This window comes from Lycorma delicatula, chromosome 3 (genome assembly GCF_047948215.1).
Source record: "Lycorma delicatula isolate Av1 chromosome 3, ASM4794821v1, whole genome shotgun sequence".
NCBI classification, from domain to species: domain Eukaryota; kingdom Metazoa; phylum Arthropoda; class Insecta; order Hemiptera; family Fulgoridae; genus Lycorma; species Lycorma delicatula.
In genome coordinates, this window is record NC_134457.1 from 226,927,711 (window position 1) to 226,947,386 (window position 19,676).

A 19,676-nucleotide genomic window follows, 5' to 3' on the forward strand; every position below is an offset into this window, starting at 1 on the left:
ATTGAGACTCACTTTCGTAGTAGCTGTAAATATTCTTTCATAATTTATTTTTGGCAATGATCTAGTCTTATCCTAATTGATGCTGCAAGTGGCATTGAAGATGGCTAGGTAACCAGTGTAACATGTGTTCAGATTAGTATATTAATTTTACAACTTATGCTTATGTAAAATTTGCATGTTGTAGTTAATTTCTTTGTATACACATCCTGTTTCTATTAGGTATGTGAAATGAAGTTGTGTTTTTTTCTTTATTTCATTGTCTAATTTAGAAGTTTTTTTATAATGTTTATATTTTTGTTTCAGATCTTTCTTTTACGGCAGCGTTGATGTTATCCATAATCTGAAGTTTTATTTTATTTGTATTCAAAATGTGATTGATTATTGTAACTCCCAGGAGGAATTGAAAAATATCCCTTGGTTTATTAATACTATTGGATATAATAAAGGTAATATCAATTAACAACAGTATCTATAACCTTAATTTTATTACTGTATACAGTTTATATTATTATTATTATTTATGATTTGTACAATCACTAGGATACATGAACAAATTACTTTACTTTCAGCTTTGCTTAACTTGCAGTGATTTATGAGAAGGACTGAATCTCAAATAATCAAGATTTGTGATATGTACAAACTACTCATTCTGATATTTGGTTTTTGCTCTTGTGAAGTTATGATCAGTTTCCAGCCTAATTGCTTTGTACAGCATGATGTCATTCTAAGATATGTACTTCTAACCGTTTAAGCCACAAGTTGCTATTATTGATAACTTGATTAAGGGATTCATGCCTCAAACCCTTTATAACGTTCACATTTATTCCTGTTTCTAAAAAAATGCTTCTTAAATCAAGAAAAATATAGGAACATTGCTGTATTAGCAATTCTTTCAAACTTTTTCAAGATAGTTGTCTGTACTGGACAACTGAGGTTAATTTTCTGGACACAGATATGAAATTGATGAGTTTGGCTTCAGACCTGTGAAGTTTTTTAAATTGGTCCACTCATTTAATAAATATTGTTATTGATGCTTTGGATTTGAGGACAAAGTGATGCTGCTATTTCCAGAAGTAAATAAATATTTTATTCAGTTGAATGTAATGCTCTACTCCATGGATAAAAAGGATCTGGTCTGAATTTGCCTATGTGGGTCATAAGTGATTGTGGTAAAATCTTCATCAGAGCAGGGGCAAATGTACAACTAATTATAAAAAATTATAATAAATGTAATTAAAGTTCATTTCGACTTTAAAAGAACAATTTTTATAATAAAAAAATTATTTGAAAATATAAAATAACAGTATAGAAAGAACTAATGGAAATTATTTAACTACGTATTTGTACTCATTAAACAAAGATGCAGAAAAGTTTTTATATTTAATTTTATTGACTGGGTAAAGATTTCTGTGAAAGAAAATTTCTTTACCTTTGTTGTAAAAATTTGTAAGAAAATCTTTTAGATTGGTCATTAATTCAACGTTTCTCAACCTTTCAGTATTTACAACCCAATTCTTAATCATAATTTTCATTGTGCCCCCCTCTCATACAATAATAATGTATTTTGAAGCTAAAGATACACTACAACCTTAATTACAAACTTTCAAGAATAAGTAAATTTATTGATATTTGGTAACACCGATCCACCGCATTGACAAAACCAAAATTGATGCCTCTATATTGCTCTCTGTCTTATTTCCACCATATCAAACATTCTTGCAGTTTTGCGAGAAGGAACTTCTCGCAGAAGGAACTTCAAGAATGTTCAAGAATGTTTTCGAGACAAACTGTTCCAGTTTGTCTCGAACATTCTTGAACGTCTGCACAAATGTGTATAAATGCTGCATCTTGTTCAATTCCAGCCAGTCTCAGTTGAGTCCTTCTATTGCTATCAAATCTTATCATCAATGTGTATGTTGTAATTTGCATGTTAATTGCTATTCATGATATGAAATATTCACAACAATACATTTATACATTTTTAAGTGGGCAGAAGCGAGCATTAGATGATAGTGAAGCATCAAAACGTACACAGATGAGTATGGTTCTGAAAATAAAATTAAGAAACACTCCCAAGAACACTTAAATTTTGGGTTTACCATTAATGAAGTAAATGAAGAAGAAGGCTCCTGTGTGTAATTTGCTCAAAAGTTTTGGCAGTAGACAGCATGAAACTTAAAATAACTTAAACAACATTTGGAAACACTTCATAGTGAGTAAGTTAACAAACCCTGAGAATTCTTTGAATTAAAATTAAATTTGTATGAAAAGCAAACAACATTTAAAAAAAAAAAAAACTTTGTGAATGAAAGCTTTATTTGCCACAGTTTCATATAAAATAGCCAGATGTAAAAAGCCTCATGCTATTGATGAAGAGCTTATTTTTCCAGCTGCAGTTGAGATTGTAGAAATTATGTTTATAATTTTGCCAAAAAATTGCAGTTCATACCTCTATCAAATGATACTGCTGCCCGTTGAATTGGTGATATACCTGAAGATGTACAACATCAGCTTTTTGGAAAGTTGTGTGACAAATTGTTTTCAATTCAGCTTGATAAGGCAAAGCAATAAATATGCTTGTCTCATTGCCCATGTTCAATTTTGTGATGGCATGTCAGCAGTAGAACTACTCTTCTGCAAACCAATAGAACTCAAAGCAACAGCACTCGCTTTATTTGCTATCTTAAATGATTTTATACACAAGGCAAACATTGAGTGAAAAAATTGCGTCAGAATATGCACCAATGGTACTTATTCAATGTCTGGAAGATTCCAAAGTATACAAGCACTTGTGAAATAAAAATCTCCACAGTGTATCTGGATACATTGCATGATCCACAGAGAAGCTTTGGCTTCCAAAGAAATGAGTCCTGGTCTGAATATTGTGTTAACATTGGTTGTAACCATAGTAAATTATATAAAAATGAAACTCCTAAAATCAAGAATCTTTTCTGCACTTCGTAAAGATATGGGTGCAGTACATTTAGCGATATTATTTTATTGTGAGGCAAGATGATTGTCACATGGAAAATTTTTGCAATGTGTTTATGAATTAAAGAGATGAAATCATCATTTTTCTAGAAGAGGAAAACTGACCAGAAGCCGAGAGATTTCAAGGTGGTTTATTTGTGATTGAATTCAGCTACTTGGGTGACATATTCAAGAAATTAAATACTTTGAATCTTCAACTCCAAGGAGCAAGTACACATATGTTGGATACAAGTGATAAAATTAATGCTTTTTGTAAAAAATTTGAATTTAAAGTAAACACCTTAGAAATGTTTACAGATGTGGATGAATGTGTTAAAACTTACAAGGATGAAGAACAGCATGTGAAAGTTGTTTTTTTAACTGTTGAAAATCATGTAGCAATGCTGGCAAAGAATTTTAAAAAGGATTTTCTTGCTGACGATACCTTGATAGCAAGTTACAAGTGGGTTAGGGATCCATTTCTAAATACTCTTGAAAGGCGCTCAACTGCCGAAAAAGAAATCTTCATAGACTTCATGGTAAGTGGAAAAACAAAAGATAATTTAATAATAAATTGCTCTTTGAATATTTAGCAGGGGTGGATGATGAGTTTTCTGCACTGAAAACAAGAGCGTTTCATATACTATTACCATTTTCAAAACCTACCTTTGGAAAACTGGATTTTCTGCTATTGCTGCTTTGAAGACAAAATATAGATCTCAGCTAAATGTAGAAAAAGAACTTAGAATGTTTATTTCTAATATTAAACTATCATTTGAAAAACTTTGTTCTGCTAGGCAGGCCCAAGGGAGTCATTAATAATTATTAAACTTGTTTTTAATTTAGTATTGATAAATTAATTATTAAGTACATTTTGCAGTACTGATACAATCCTATTTATAAGTGCATTATGTCAGTGTAAATGTGTATTTTATTATGTCAGCTGTATTTTGTTTTGCCTTCCTTTCAGTAAATTAATACATTTTTTTAATAATATTTTCTTTTCGATATGCTCCGCCCCCCATTTAGTGTTAACATGTTCCTCCTAGGAGGCACACTCACAGGGTCCTACACTGCATTAATTTGTTAAAAATAGCAATGGAAGTGAAACTGAAATATCAATAATAATGATAATAAATAGAAAAAGTAAAGGATAAATGTAAAAAGTTGATAATGAGATTGGTTGAGCCATGATAAAGGTATTGTAAAATGAGAAAAGCAGCCTTATATATCGGATGATTATATATAGATACAAAATTGTCATTCCATGCACATTATATTGCATTTCATTTTGTTTTATTTTCAAAGATGTTACTGTCTGAGACATTTCAGGTGTTAATGAACCATTAACATCTGGCTGCATAATTATACATTTTTGTCTTGGGCCATTGTGAAACAGTTTATTATTTTACATTTTTATCAGTTTAGTTTAAATTTATATTTTCTTGGTTAAAAAACTTCTAGTTTATGTAAAATTAGACTGATAGTTACTTGGAAGTACATCAATTAGTAATGATATATAAAATTGTATTGCTATGATTTTGTTTTCAAATAAATTTGAATTATTTATTTTTACAGGGATGGGTGTTCTTATTGTGTCAAGTATGATTAAAAAAGTATCACCGACTGTTCTTGTACAGATTGAGTCACAACATAAAGCTCGTAACTTTCCTGCTTTATTAGATCCTGAGTTTGTTGAAGATAACATTTTAAATCTCTGCAGGAGTGAACATGACCCAAAAGTTCTCAATTATGAATTATTACCTATACCATCAGCTGTAGAAAATATAGGGTTTTATAAAAAGAATAAAAAGAAACAGCAAGCACAGACTTGGTACGTTTAAGAAATGAAGGATTTAAAAAATGTAATTATATCCTTTAATTGTTGAAGCCTTGATTAATATATTTTTAAACTCACATTTATAAGTAAGAATGGTTCTCTGACTACAATGTTATAAGAAAACTATTTTTTTACAAAATTTTTTTTTCAGCAACAATTGTGGAATCACCAGTACATGCAGACAAATATTAGTGAAATGAGAAATCATTTTTTGAAGTAATTTATAATTTTTTAACTGTATTATGACTACAAACGTGTTTCTACATCTATTTTAATAGCAAGATATGTTGGATGAAATAACTGATGTAAAAATGTCTGATCTTGGCTGAGAATCAAACCCAAGACCATCTTGCTAATCAGTACACTGGCTACAAAATATGATAAATGAAATAAAGGGGAAATACAATATTAAATATAATATTAGTCGATACAGCTGAGAGATTAAGATTGTCTTTTGCTAGTGATTTTAATTAGCTTAAAAAATGTTAAAAGAAAATTTAAGTAAATTGTTGATATGTTTTATTATATTATATTTATTTCAGTTAGCTTTAATTTCATGCAAGTTTTACTAATTTATTAATATTAAAAATATACTACATCTTAATTGGCTTTGGCACCTATTTAATTTTGTCTAGTTTGAACTTGAGACAGTGTCACTAAGTTATCCTGTGACCAAAGTACTGGACGATTCAAAAAGGATTTCTCAAATTTAAAAGCATATGAAAATTTATTTAGATAACTTACAAATTCAGTTGAGGTCTCATTTTGTAGCAAAACACAAAGATTTGATTTATATAGTTTATTAGTTTTGAAGTATGCCACCAGTATTGTTAAAAATGGATACATTTACTGGTGTGGAATGTTCTCACTGTGTGTTTTGGTTTCATGATTTGCAGTCAGCAACTGCAGTTCAAAGTAATTTTCATAGAGAGTAGGGTAGCAAGCTTTTTAGTAAGCTTACAATATTTACTCTTGTCATCAAACCTTCATTGAGACAGGTTGTTCTGTTAAACATACAAAATCACCGGGATGCCCGTGCGTTCCTGAAGCTGCTGTGGGACAACTCGAACACTTTGCATGTAATCTGAAGAAATCAACTCGACACTTATCACGTGAGTGGCATTCTACAAACTACTGTTTGGCGCATTTTATGTAAATGATTGCACTTGAAGCCATACAAACTAACCACGGTTCAACACATTACAGATGATGATAAAGTTGGTTGGCTGCAGTTTTGGTTGAAAATGATGGATGGAATTGCAGACAACAATACATTTTTAGACAATGTAATTTTTAGTGATGAGTCAATGTTTCACATCAGTGGCTAGGTGATCATCCATAATTACGGAATATGGGGTAGCAGAAACCCTCATGAAACTTTGCAGTGCATTTGTGATGGGACTAAGATCAGTGTTTTTTGAGGCAATTGTAAGTTGTATCGTTTATCTGGACATGCTTCAAAATTTTCTAATTCCTCAGTTAGATAATGATGACCAAGATGGACGGATGGTAATTCCATCAGCAAGATGGAATTACCACCTCACTACTGTATAGAAGTCTGAAATTTTCTTGGTACTCGATTCCTAGTTTGGTGGATTGGTCCTGAAAGTCCAATTGCATGGCCACCTCGCTCCCCAGATTTGACCTCACTAGAGTTTTTTTGTGGGGTTTCATTAAAGATTAGGTTTATGTACCACCTTTGGTTGCTGATCTTGTTGAACTAAGACTGAATTAATGCTGCAACTGCAGAGGTAACGCCCGACTTGCTGGCTACAGTCTGGAATAAAATTGACTTCAGTTGGGATGTATGTCGCATTACAAATGGAAACCATGTAGAACCAAAGTGAATGTTGGGTGACAAACTTTGTGTTTTTTTATGAATGAGACTTCAACCAAATCTGTAAGTTATCTCAATAAATTTTTATATGCCTTTAAAATTTGAAGTCGTTTTTGAATCAACCGGTATGTCATTAATTTAGGTATTTATTAAAATAATAATACAAATATTTTTTTATTGTTCCTTTTTGTATTATTAAACTTTAAAAAAATTGACTACGAAATAAAGGACTTTTCTTATAAGACTGACATTGAAAAGTAAATGTGTATGGTAATGCATTTTCAAAATTTAATTAATTTATTTTCTGCATTTCTACACATTATATTAATTGCTTTTGTAAAATAGTTCCACACCATATATAGCACAACAAAAACATAATAAAAAGTATGTATAAATGAGATCCATGCAGTAAATACTATAACTATTTATACGAGGGCTGTCCAGAAAGTAACTTGTGTTGGTGCCTAGCATATAGATGGGGATAGAGCCGCCATCTTGGCGTCAAAATGTTTTTACATCCAGTGTGCATCAAGCTGTCATATTGTGTGGTTTATGATTTTTCTACTTTGTTCGTTGTGAATTATTGAAATGTGCGCTATAATAGAAAATCCCGCGAGTTCTGAGTTGCAGACGCAGTTCAGTGATTAGGAGGATTTTACTGGCAAAAACCTCAAACCAATTGAAATACATCAACTTTGCAAGGTGTATGGAGATGGAATAATGAGTGAAGGGGGAGTGAGGCAGTGATGCATTCAGTTAAAAATGGCCGCATCAATGTTCATGATGACGACCGCAGTGGTCGGCCTAACCTTGTGACTGATGAACTGATGATGAAAATCAACAATAAAATTCGTGAAAATTGCCGCATTACGATTGCAGAACTCTCTCTTCACTTCCTACAAATTTCACAAAGTTTACTGCATGAATTGTATCGGGGAAGCTTGGTTATCACAATTTTTGTGCAAGATGGGTGTCAAAAATCTAAGGTGGCAGATTTCTATTGAGAAGGAATTGAAAAGCTTGTGCATTGTTCTGATAAGTGCCTCAATTTAAATGGCAACTATGTAGAAAAGTAGTTTACGATTGTCCCTTTCAAATGTATATAATAAAATTTCTTTTTTTTTATTTGGTTTTGTATATATATATATATATATATATATATATATATATATATACACCCGAGAGGGCTGTTCAGAAAGTAACTTATTTGAAATAAAAAAACAACTATATATAATATATATAGCCAAATATATAATATAACCAACCAATATATATATGTACACATCAGATATATCAAAAATATTAACATTTAGAAACAATGCTTTGCATTATTTAAATTTCATTTACACTTTAATATGCTTCGCGTAATAGTATATCTCATATATACCACATATCTTTTAAAAGTTTAAAACTCATTGACCTCAAATTTTCTGGAAGTTTCATATATAATTTAATTTTGCATGTTATATTTTTAATTTTAATACATTATAAATTTTGATTCAGGAGGAGAGGGAAATCATTTGAGAACTGATTCTAGAGTTTGAAATAAGGAAAAATATTTGTGTGCATGAACTTTTTTTTAAAAAAGAAACGTTTTTCAGTACTAAAGTTTTATGATTTGCGTTGGATATCATGAAAACTATGAAAAATACAGTCCTGGAACCTGTTTTATTAAATTTTTCAGGTCAAGAAATTTAAGACCCCATCAAATTTAGTCCTTTTATATATAACGCTTTAAAAATTCAGTATTTCACTGGGAACTAAAATCTGGGTGAAATTTTTCACTAGCCATAAGTCAGTAACAAAGCATTTTCTGTCGTATGTTTGTATGAACTTTTTATCCTTATTTCAAGCCCTAGAAGCAGTTTCACTCTGCATTGACTTAAGTGAAGCTGATCTTACAGTTTAGTGGTTTTGTAGGTATGCATAAGACAAAATTCATATTTCACATATTTTTTTTATATGAATTACTTCAAAACTTTCAAAGTGAATGTGCTACGTAGATAATTTTAATATTTTAGTGAAGAAAAACAATTTATGATTCTGTGTGAAACTTTTTAGCATTAAGTTAATTTATTTATTTTTAATCCTGTAAGTATATCTTGCAAAGCAATAACATTTAGAAATTTGGAAAGGATATATCTTTGCAGTAAACTGAATGACTATTTGGTATTTTGAAGATAACAAGGCTTTTTTATTCTAATAATAATTTATACAAACCCTAATAGCAAAGGTTGCTTTTATGACTAGATAAATAGTATAGGGTAATAGGTTAAAAACAAATTCAGTGTTTGCTCATGATTAGCGTATTCACAAGCTTTTGACGACTTGTGAATAATAAATCATCTATAGACATAACCGAACACTACAGCTATATTTTTTTAAACATTCAACGAGTCATCATCTGATTGATAATATCATTCATAGACATCTCAGTACAATGCTGACTTCTTAAAACATTCTGAGAGGAACTGAACCAATTAATCCTTTCTGAAAATGTACTAGACCGGCCTATAAGAATTAGAATGCTGTTCTGTGTGACGGAGTGGTAGCATCTCGGCCTTTAATCTGCAGATCCTGGGTTTGAAATCCGATTAGCCATGGAATTTTTCATACGCTACAAATTTCCAGTTGGGTTAATGACCATAGCAGTTGAGCCCATAGTCTTATAAAAAACAAAATTGACTGGTGATCTTTATTTCTATAAAGTATGATGTCTGCAAATTTCAGGAAATGTCGTTCTAAGGTGTTACAGTCATAAGATGGTAAGGTGTTTAATTGAAGATTTATTGAACCATCTGATTTGCCTAAGTCCCACGAAAGAAAAAAGTATTATACGGTTAGAGTGTGAATCAATTTAAGAATTAGCTGGAAAGATAACTAAATTGTTTTCATTTCTGAAAATGTTTTGTAGTTAAAAACTTAGGGCTAGTATGAGGCCTGGTTTTATCTGCTGGACAAACCAAGTGGAGTTTAGGCAGCATAGAATATATTTTGTGTTAAATAAATTCTTTAAATAAAAAATCATTTTTAAATATATAAAAAAGCATGAAGATATGATTCAAGCACCTGCTCAACACAGTCATTAGTTGATGATGCCTATTTTCTTTGGAAATAGTGCTTATGATGTTGAAAAGATAGCAGTAAGATTAATTTTTATCACTGCAGAACCCTTTTTATTCCACTTAATTTTTTTCTTATCTTTATTATTCAAATCAATTTCAGTTTACAAAATGAGCAAGATTTATATGCAGAACTGCTTATTATTTTATCTGGCCTAACAGCACAATTTATTTTAAAATCCATTATGCAGTAATTTTAGGAACTTAACATTTCTGTTAATCTGAGCAAAGTGCATTTGCCTTAACTATCAAAGACAAATGTCATAATTATTTTTTTAATGAGATATATTTGTAAAATTGTTGACGGTGATTAAATAATTCTGATTTAAAAAAAAAAAACATTAACTGAAAACATAAAGGTAAATTTATCTTAGATTTAAGTAACCAAAGATTTCTTTGTTACTAACATGATAACAAGTAAAATATATCTAAATTACAGGAGATAGGAGATTCATAGTCTAGGTCAATTGTTTCATGCATTGAATGTTAATTTGCTTAGTTTATCTTATTTTCTATTTGTTTATTATTTTCTTAATATAGGGGTCTCTCTGCACCCAGCTTAAGGAATATAATGATACTTTCATATTTTGGACAGATGTTAAATTCTAAAGTGAAGGATATTTTTTATGTTGAACCTTACAGGTAAGCAAACTTTTTGTCATCTAATGTTTAAATTATTTAAGACATTTTTGAAGACCAATAACTAAATTGTGGAGATCCTGCATGAGATGTAAACTGCATATCCTTACAACATCATGGTTGTAAAATACCTGAATTCTCAGGTAGTACATCATGGTTTATGATGTGTGTGAAATAAGTAAAGATATTAAAAGCTATATTTAATGAACTGGCTTCTGTATAATGACCTAAAATGATTTTAGGTGCAGTTCATTGCATGCTGTTACTATTTTATGGCGGCTAATGACCTTAGCGATTTGACAATAACTTCATAAAGTAAATATCTAGAAGAATAGCAAAAAGTATTATTATTTATTTTTATTTTTTAAAGAATTATCTTGGGTATCTTTTAAATATCTTAGTTTTATTCATTTAAATATAAATTACCGGACATTATCTTTTATAAATATTAGAAAAGGAAGCAATCAATCTATGCAGTGTGTGTATATTTTACCTACTTAAAGAGTGCTGTCAAGCATGAGCCAACACTCAGGAATGCCTGGAATGTCTATTATTTTTTATATTGAGTTTTGATATAGTAAGAAAAAGAATAGATAATGTAAAGATGAATATTACTTAGATGATGCTTTCTGAAATATGAGAATGTGTATTATTTTTTTGTTTGAAGTTTTCCAATTAATGACTTGAATTTTCGTGTGAAGTACATTGAATATCAGGCTACCTATCACTACGCTGTCATGATCCAATACTAAGCAACAACAAAAAATGAAAATATCTAAATAGCCCATGTATATAGTGAGATTCACTTAAAAATCTTCCAAGTAAGTTAAAATACCTAAATCCAGTGGGGTATTTCCTCTAAAAAATTAATTCTATTGAATCTGAAGCAGATTTACAACCATGGTATAGTCATATTGTGGTTAGCATGACAATCCAAAACCATAACCGGTATGATAGCAGCCTGAATACAAGGAGTAACACATCTTAGTATAATTTTTGAAAATGTTGGTCGGCTGTTCCATCATTTTATATCCTTTGATTATATTCAGAAATATAATATTTCTCGAGTATATTCCCTTTTCTTTTTATAAAAAAAAATGAATATACAAACTTCCAAACCTCTCTAAATTATTTTTGCAATCAGTAATACTGTGTTAGCATTCTAACAAACTGTCAGCTCCATGTGTATGTAGATGAATTAAAGATATTTTCCATTTATTTGTCATCATTGCTTAATATTAGATTATTGTAGTACAATGATATAAAGCCTATCACCATTCTGATATTTGTAGTATTTTCTGATAAAAATTCAATAAAATGTTTCTATTAGAAACTAATATAAAAAATTACTCTTCCTTTGAAATAAGCTTAGTTCACAGATTGTAGCATCCATCTGAAGTTTTTCTCTATGTTCCTTTTTTATTTTTATCAAGTTGCACATTTGTCGTGTTTAAATTTCTTGTGAGCATTTTATTTGTTTATTTTTAATGTACATTTGAGTACTACTCTGCACCACATGAGCAGAAATTTCAAAATTTCTGTTCCTTCCTTTTCTTACACTATACTCAAGGTATTTTTTTAATTTTTATCAAGATATAGGTTTTTATTTATCTTCTTTTTAATTTAGAGCGAAATTTTTTCAAATGAGCAGCTTTTCTGCAGGCCTATCCAAGATTTCACATAAAATAATTTTGGCTTTAAGAAAATTGAAACAAAACCTAATATCTTTAAAGAATTTTTCATTTCTTTTAAAAATTTTACTTTTTGAATTTAGTGCCAAGTTAAAGGTAAATTGTTGGTATTGTTTTTAGTTTGTCATTGACTTCTAAAAGTTGAGATTTAAATAAGAATTGTGTTGATTTATAATACAGTTTATATATTTAGATCTATATGGAGAAATGTTGTTGAGGGTTAGCCAAAATCAGAACAAACATAAAAATTAGGTATTTGTTTATCGCTGTTTCTCCTTGCACGTTTTAAATGGAAAATATTAAAATGCTAAAAGAAGTGTTGACTCCCACTTAAAATTTATAAAAATAAGATTTAAAATTATGTAAATTTTATATACAACATAATTTTTTCCTTTAAATAAAATAAAATTTTTAATGTCTTAATTTTAAAGTAGTTGTTATTTCAGTTTAGACATTTTCTGTACTTGATCTTCTGTATTTGATCTTTTGATTATGATCATTGTGGTTAACTGTAATAAGACTTCATTTATTTATATGTAAAATTAGATTTTTTCTGTAAACTTAAATCTGGTTATCTCATCTTTTCAGATGAGATAAGAAAAAAATTTTTACCAGTTTTAATATTTTCCAGGAAAATGTTCATTTTCTTTCTACTAACAATTTAAAACATTTTCCAACTTATGTTTGTAGACAAAACTTGATATTTTGTAAATTTGTTCAACAATATCTATTTTGTGAATGATATTTAATTTTCTTTCCAGCGGTATCTTAGTGTAAAATTTAAGAACAATTGGAATTTTTGAATAAAACAAATGAAAATCTGTTTGGATTTTATGTTGACGTGAGAAATTGTTAAGTCAAACTTCAGTTGGTGTTGTTCAGTGGGTTCTTATAAAAAAAAACAATTTTTTAAAATGAATTTTTGTATGAACAATATGATTGTTAGCATTCGACTAAAAAATTAATTCCTGGTAATAACATTCATTTAATTTACATACAAAGATTAAATTCACTTGAATTTGAAGAAATTCTTTTTTTCTTTTAACACATTGGTTCTCTGAACACAGGTAATGTTTGTGATAAATTTATTGGCGGTTTACAAAGATTATGTACATATCCCAGGTAATTTAAAGAAGTTAAGGCAGTGTTTTTCAAAATCCAGCTTGTCTTGTAAGCATCATTCTCACCTTCTTTAAACATATCACTCAGAAGGGTTTGGTATATTTTACACTGTGACCTCCAATTTCAATCTTGAAATTAACATTTAATTTTATCATAAACCTTTTGATACTGATAAAGAAGCGCAATTACAATTCTGTGCTTGGTTTAATGAAATTCTGATATGAATGCTGACGTTTTTTAAAGACAATCATGTTCAAAGTGGTATTAATAATAAAATTTTCATTATTAAAATGATGCAAATCTAAGACAACTGCTACATAATACCAAAGTTACTATTGGTGTGATATATGATATCTTCATTTGGGATTTTTAGTCTGTACTTTTTCAAAAAAGGTGACCAAACCCCATAACTATTACTTTAAGAGTGAGCCAATAAATGCTTATCATGATAGAGATGCCAAATGAGATTCACAGTGAAATTTGGTTCTACAGCAATACTTCTTGAGAAACATAAATATTCTGATATGCTTTCTCGAAACTTCATTTCTCGTTTCGTGACAAAATGGTTACCTAGGTCTTAAAATTTAACTGCTACAGACTACTTTCTTTTTAGTAGAAACAACATTATTCAAGAAACTAGACTAACTGATATGCATTGTTAAGAAGTGCTATTTTTTTAATAACTACCTTTCTGTGGAATTATGGAATACTATAATATGAATGAGTCACCAGAAGCAGACGGTGCCATTGGTTTATCTCCCGGCCCTATGACAAGTTTAGAACTGTGAAATTAATGTACAGTTCGGTTAGTTGATTGATGTCTTTCATCACGCTGGTGCACAGCTTTGAGTTATTTCGTTTGGCTATTGTTTGTTGTGTTTTAATGTACAGTATTGTTTTGGGTATCTGCATTGTGGTTTTCGAAACTGTATAACTAACTGCTTTTATCGAAAATTAAGTAAATTGAAAATTTACTTGAATTGTAATTTGAATTCAGTTTAAATTAAGATGGAGAAAAAATCAGATAAAAGACATCAGTTTATTGTCAAAGAAAAATTAGAAATGCGTAAGAATGTTGATTCGGGTAGGAAAAAAATTGAAGTAGCAAAAGATTTCAGAATAGCTCCATCAACTTTATCAGCAATATTAAAGGCTGCAAAAAAATACAAGATGAATCATCTAACATAGCCTTAGCTTGTGAAAGAAAAAAATGCGTACAGCTTTACATGATGATTTGGAGAAAGCTGTTGATTTGGACATGTGGTTTGTTGAGCTTAGGTCCCAAAACGTGACCGTAAATGGAAATATAGTTGTGAAAAAGCTTTAGGTTTTGCAAAACTGATAGGTTATGATGAATTTCAGGCCATTGTGAGATGGGTGAATTAATTTTGAGATAGATATGGGGGGTGGGGGGGATTGCTTGAAAAATGGTTGTGGTGAGGAAGTGGCTGTTCCTATGTCCAATGTAAACGAATGAGAAGTGGAGAAATAAAAGAAATCATAAAGTTATACAATCTGAAGAATATTTGTAATGTGAATGAAGCAGGTATATTTTTTCAATTGCTTTCATGTTGTGCACTAATGGTCGAAGGAGAAAAATGTAAGGGAGGGACGTATCACAGCATTTTTCTGCTGCAATGCTACCGGCAATGAGAAATTGATACTGTTAGTAATCTGTAAATCTTTGAAACCCTGCTGTTTTAAAAACATCCAGTCACTACCGTGCAATTATTGCGCCAATAAATGTGCATGGATAACCCAGTCCAATTTTAACGATCGGCTAGTAGAGCTGGACATTAAGATGAAACAGGAAAAAAGAAAAATCCTCCTTTTTGTAAATATTTGCTCTGCTTATAATGTTACAACCAGATTAGAAAATGTTCATGTTGAATTTTCTCCTGCAAACTGCACTGTTGTTTTACAACCACTTGATCTGGGTATTTAAAAGTACAGTACAGATCGAAAGAAAATACTACTCTATATAGATTCAAATTCAAATGAAAAAATAAATGTCAAACACGCTTGCAAAATGATTTCAGATTCGTGGTCGCTGGTAAAAGAATTGACCGTAAAAAATGTTGGGGAAAATCAAAAATATTTGACTGCACAAATAGCAACCTTGATGAACCTTACGTTGAAGATGATAGTCCTGAAAGGGAGGGTCTTACAGGATTCAGCAGTGAATTCTTTAGCTCTTATTCAAAAATCAGTGACATTCCAGGACTATTTTGGCATGGATGAAATGAAATTATGTTGCAAATGAAATAAGTGACAAAGAAGTTGTAGAGAACATAAAGCCTATTTCTGCTACATCTGTTTCAGTTTTAGTAGCTTGTGATTCAGAAAGCAGTGAAAATGAAGACGATAAATAAAATTGTCTCCGATTGACGTAAACACACGTAAATAAATATTCTCACTTTGTTACCAGATGTTCTGAAAATATTTTTCAAAATGTTAATTTCATTCAAATTTTCATTTTAAATGATGAAACTTAAAAGGCATTGCAATAAAAGATTACAGATTTTTTTAACAGGGGACAATGATTCACTAATTTCTGTTTTGTCTGTAATGAGTTTTCCTTAATGTTGTACTGGTATCATTTAAATAAATCAAAAATTTCATTTTGCTTGGTTATTTTTTAAGATTTGCTACTACATAATTAAATGTATAACGAAAGGATCATAGCGGTCCTGGTGATTTTGTTATAAAGAATTCAACCTGTGTAGTCATATCTTGATACCTTTCATAAAAAAAATTTTTGTTACCTTGACTATAATCTGTTTAAAATATGTAAATTTTTAAATTATAAGATCTTTATACTTATAACATCTATAAGTAATACTGCTGATTTAGAATTTTAGATTGTATTTGGATAATTCATTTACAAATTTAATATTTACCTGTCTATAGCATAATTGTAGAGTATGTCTTGCAGTATATTTTATTTATTAATATTGTTTATTTTTGTGCAGGGTTAGTATTGCTAATCTTCATATTGGAGTTTTGAATGAGAATTTGACAAAAGAAGATATTTTGGATGTAATGAATGGAAATCTGGTTGCTCTTTGCCATAAAGCTAGTGAAGATGATCGAAGAAATTTGTGTCTTGGTTTTGGTATGATTCCTTTTTATTAACTTGTTAAAAATTCTGTTACATTTTTAAAAATATTTACAAATTATACATCTCCCCTGGACCTGACAACATTTGTCTCAGTATGCTGCTGTCACACCTTTCTTACTCGGCACTACAATACCTATTGGATATTTATAATGGTTTATTCTCCACGCAAGTCTTCCCTTCAGTCTGTTTAAAAGCCATTGTTATATCAGTACTTAAACCTGGTAAATACAAAGCATACCCCTCAAGCTATCTCCTTATTTCCTCGACAAGTGTTTTATGCCAAGTGATGGAGAGAATGGTGAATTGCAGGCTTACATGGTATTTAGAGAGCCATGGCCTTTTATCTTCAGAACAGTGTGGTTTCTGCCAAGGAAGATTTTCTATTGACCATTTAGAGTCACTGGAAGCAGCTATTCAAATTGGTTTTCTACTCCACCAGCGCCTCGTCGCTATCATCTTTGATATCAGGAAGGCATACGACACGACCTGGTGATGTGGTATTCTAACACCCTTAAAGAATTTGGAGTTAAGGGCAATATGCTTGCTTTTAGGGGTTTCTTAAATGACTGAACTCTCGGTGTTTATGAATCTTGGTTGGATAGCGTCGCCTTGGAGAATGAAGTGCCTCAAGGAAGTATATTAAGTGCTGCCTTGTTTACTACAGTCATCAACAATATTACTAAATGCGTGCAGCTACCTGTTTCATGTTCTTTATTTATTGATAACAAACTTTGACATATAAAAGATATATGCTGCCATGTGACTCCTCATGCAGAAAAGTTTGCCGTGAGGAACTGCTCCTCTGCCGATTGCAGTTAGGACATATGTAAGTTACTCATGAGTTTTTGATTTCAGGAGAAAATGCCCATTATGCATATAATGTGACAGCTGCTTGACTGTGCACCACATCCTTGTGGATTGCATATGTAATGCGTCCTTGCATTGTAAATATAAACTACCCAGAAACATTTGACAAATCCTGGGCAATGATAAGGAAATTTTAGACTGGGATGTTATTTTCCAACAGATCAGTATATTACGTAGAATTTAATATTGTTTTTGCCGTGTTTTTTTTTTTGTTATTTATTTTAATATTGCTGTTATCCGAGATGGATAATCGGGTGTATTTAAATTTTATATTTTTTTATAGGTAATGATTTTTTTAAAATTGTTTTTCATCTCTTCAAAAAAAAAAGCTGATTTACCCAACTAAATTTGTAATACATTTTTTTAAGCGAGTATTTGCAGCTGGTTTGTTTATTTACAATAAGTAACAAATATCATCTGATATTAACACTGGAAGTTAATTTTTAATTAGAAAATAATGTCAGTTTATATAGCCATTTAATTTATGTTGCGTTGTTAATAATTAGTTATTGCATATTATTATCAATGTTATAGCACTGGTTTAAAGTTCATTATTGATTGCATTATGAATGTAAAATGCAATAAAATTGTTCATGCTGCACGTTTTATCTTGTTTTATTATTAACAATTTTTTCATCATTGCAGCTTTGAATGCTTATTACTTTAACAAAGGTATCAGCAGAAAAACTGGCTTCACCATTGGCTTCTCTTTCCTTTTTTTTTGTAAAATTTTAAATCAAAATCGTGTCATAGTCCACTTTCCTATTTAAAAAAAAATTAAGTTTGATTCAATGCAGTGGATCCAAGATGGTAGACAAAAATTAAAAACCCACTATAATGCAAATTTTTTTAACCTATTTAGAACTCCCCCATTTCTTTCTGTTAACAAATACCTCTCAGAAATGCAGTATATAGCTTGTACCATTCTTAAATATCACCCTACATGCATATTGGTGAAATGAGGTCTTATTGAAATTCTTAGAACATTAAGGGACAGAACTAGTGATTTCTTATGGTTTTTGACCTGAGAAATAGAATAAAATAGGTCCCAGAACTGTATCTGCAGTAGTTTTTTATGACTAACAAACACAAAATTATATTGGAAATATAATTTCCAATTATATTTGGCAAATCCAGATCCCAAAACAATTGTGTGACTTTTGCATCTTCCCAAAACAGATTCACTACTGAGTACTCCTATCAGCTACAAACGATCTGTCTTAACACAATGCTGTATTGGTGAAATTATTATTGATGCAGTTCAGCGCAGTCCAGGTGTCAGTACACATTGTCTCTAAGCAAATTGGAGTTCTGCATTCAATGGTTTGGAGGACACTTGAACAAGTTTTTTCCTTAACATAAGTTCAACATCTACACCCAGAAGATGATCCGCTTCGCTTGGAGTACTTTAACTGGTGAAATACAGATTGACAACTCTACAAATATATTTTGTTTACCGAGACAAATTTCACTAAAGATGGTGTCAACAACTTATGCAATGAGCATACATGGGCAGGAGTTAATCCTCATGAAATGGTAGAAGGTAATTTACAACACCAATTTAGTGTCAATGTGTGCACCACACATTCTTGTGAAGAAGGCCTTCTTCACAATCAGCTGTTTGGACCGTTTATATTACCTGGCCACATAAATGCTTAGGTTCTACTTGCCTTTCCTTCAAGAATAATTGCCACAGCTGGTTGAAAGATGTTCCTCTAGTGTTGAGATGCAAAGTATACTTCCAACATGATGACACAACTCCCCACTTTTGTGCTGTTACTCACTTAAATCATAATTTCCCTGTGCACACGATGCAACTGCCGCATGACTGTGCACCACATTCTCCGTGGATTGCCTATGTTATGCGGCGTTGCGTCGTCAGTTTAGGTGATATCTTCCGTGATATCTTGTGCAATGATAGCAGCAGGGTTTTGGAACAGGTGTTTCTCTTTTTGCATAGTACCAGGTTACTGCAAAGGATGTTACTGTGGGTACAATTTTGGGACCTATTTTATTCGATGTTTTAGGTCAAAAACCATAAGAATCACTAATTATGTGTTTTAATGTCCTAAAAATCTTAGTACGACCTTGACCTCCATTTCACTGGGGTAGCTGAAATCTGAGTGAAATCTTTCACTAGCTGTAACTTGCAAACAAAACATTTTAGGACATATGTTTATATGAACTTTTTTCATTATTTTCATGAGAAGAAATGGTTATGAAAGTCCCAGGAGAACTTTTTGATACAGCCTGTATAATCCAACTTATAAATAATGAACATTTGATAATTTTAAATAGTCTATATAATTATAATGAAAATTTATAATTTACATGCAAAACAGAAAAATACATTTTTTAGATATCAAAATTGAAATAAATGTAAACAATTTTATAGAAATATTAATTTATAGAAAACTCGCAATGAATGATCAGAAAAAATTAATAAATATAAAAAAAACGATTTTTT

At 30.5% G+C, this 19,676-nt stretch overlaps 1 protein-coding gene across 5 annotated transcripts in view; it reads left to right on the top strand.

Annotated features, from left to right (window-relative positions):
• LOC142322492 (polynucleotide 5'-hydroxyl-kinase NOL9-like) overlaps positions 1 to 19,676 on the top strand; it is a 69,459-nt gene that overhangs the window by 47,991 nt on the left and 1,792 nt on the right. For 3 of the 5 annotated variants that reach the window (XM_075361631.1, XM_075361633.1, XM_075361632.1), the window contains 4 exons: positions 304 to 446; positions 4,549 to 4,804; positions 10,310 to 10,411; positions 16,194 to 16,336. In XM_075361631.1, coding sequence (XP_075217746.1) covers positions 304 to 446; positions 4,549 to 4,804; positions 10,310 to 10,411; positions 16,194 to 16,336 — 644 coding nt within the window. The remainder of the gene's footprint in view (positions 1 to 303; positions 447 to 4,548; positions 4,805 to 10,309; positions 10,412 to 16,193; positions 16,337 to 19,676) is intronic. The other 2 variants (XM_075361635.1, XM_075361634.1) reach the window with 2 other exon arrangements.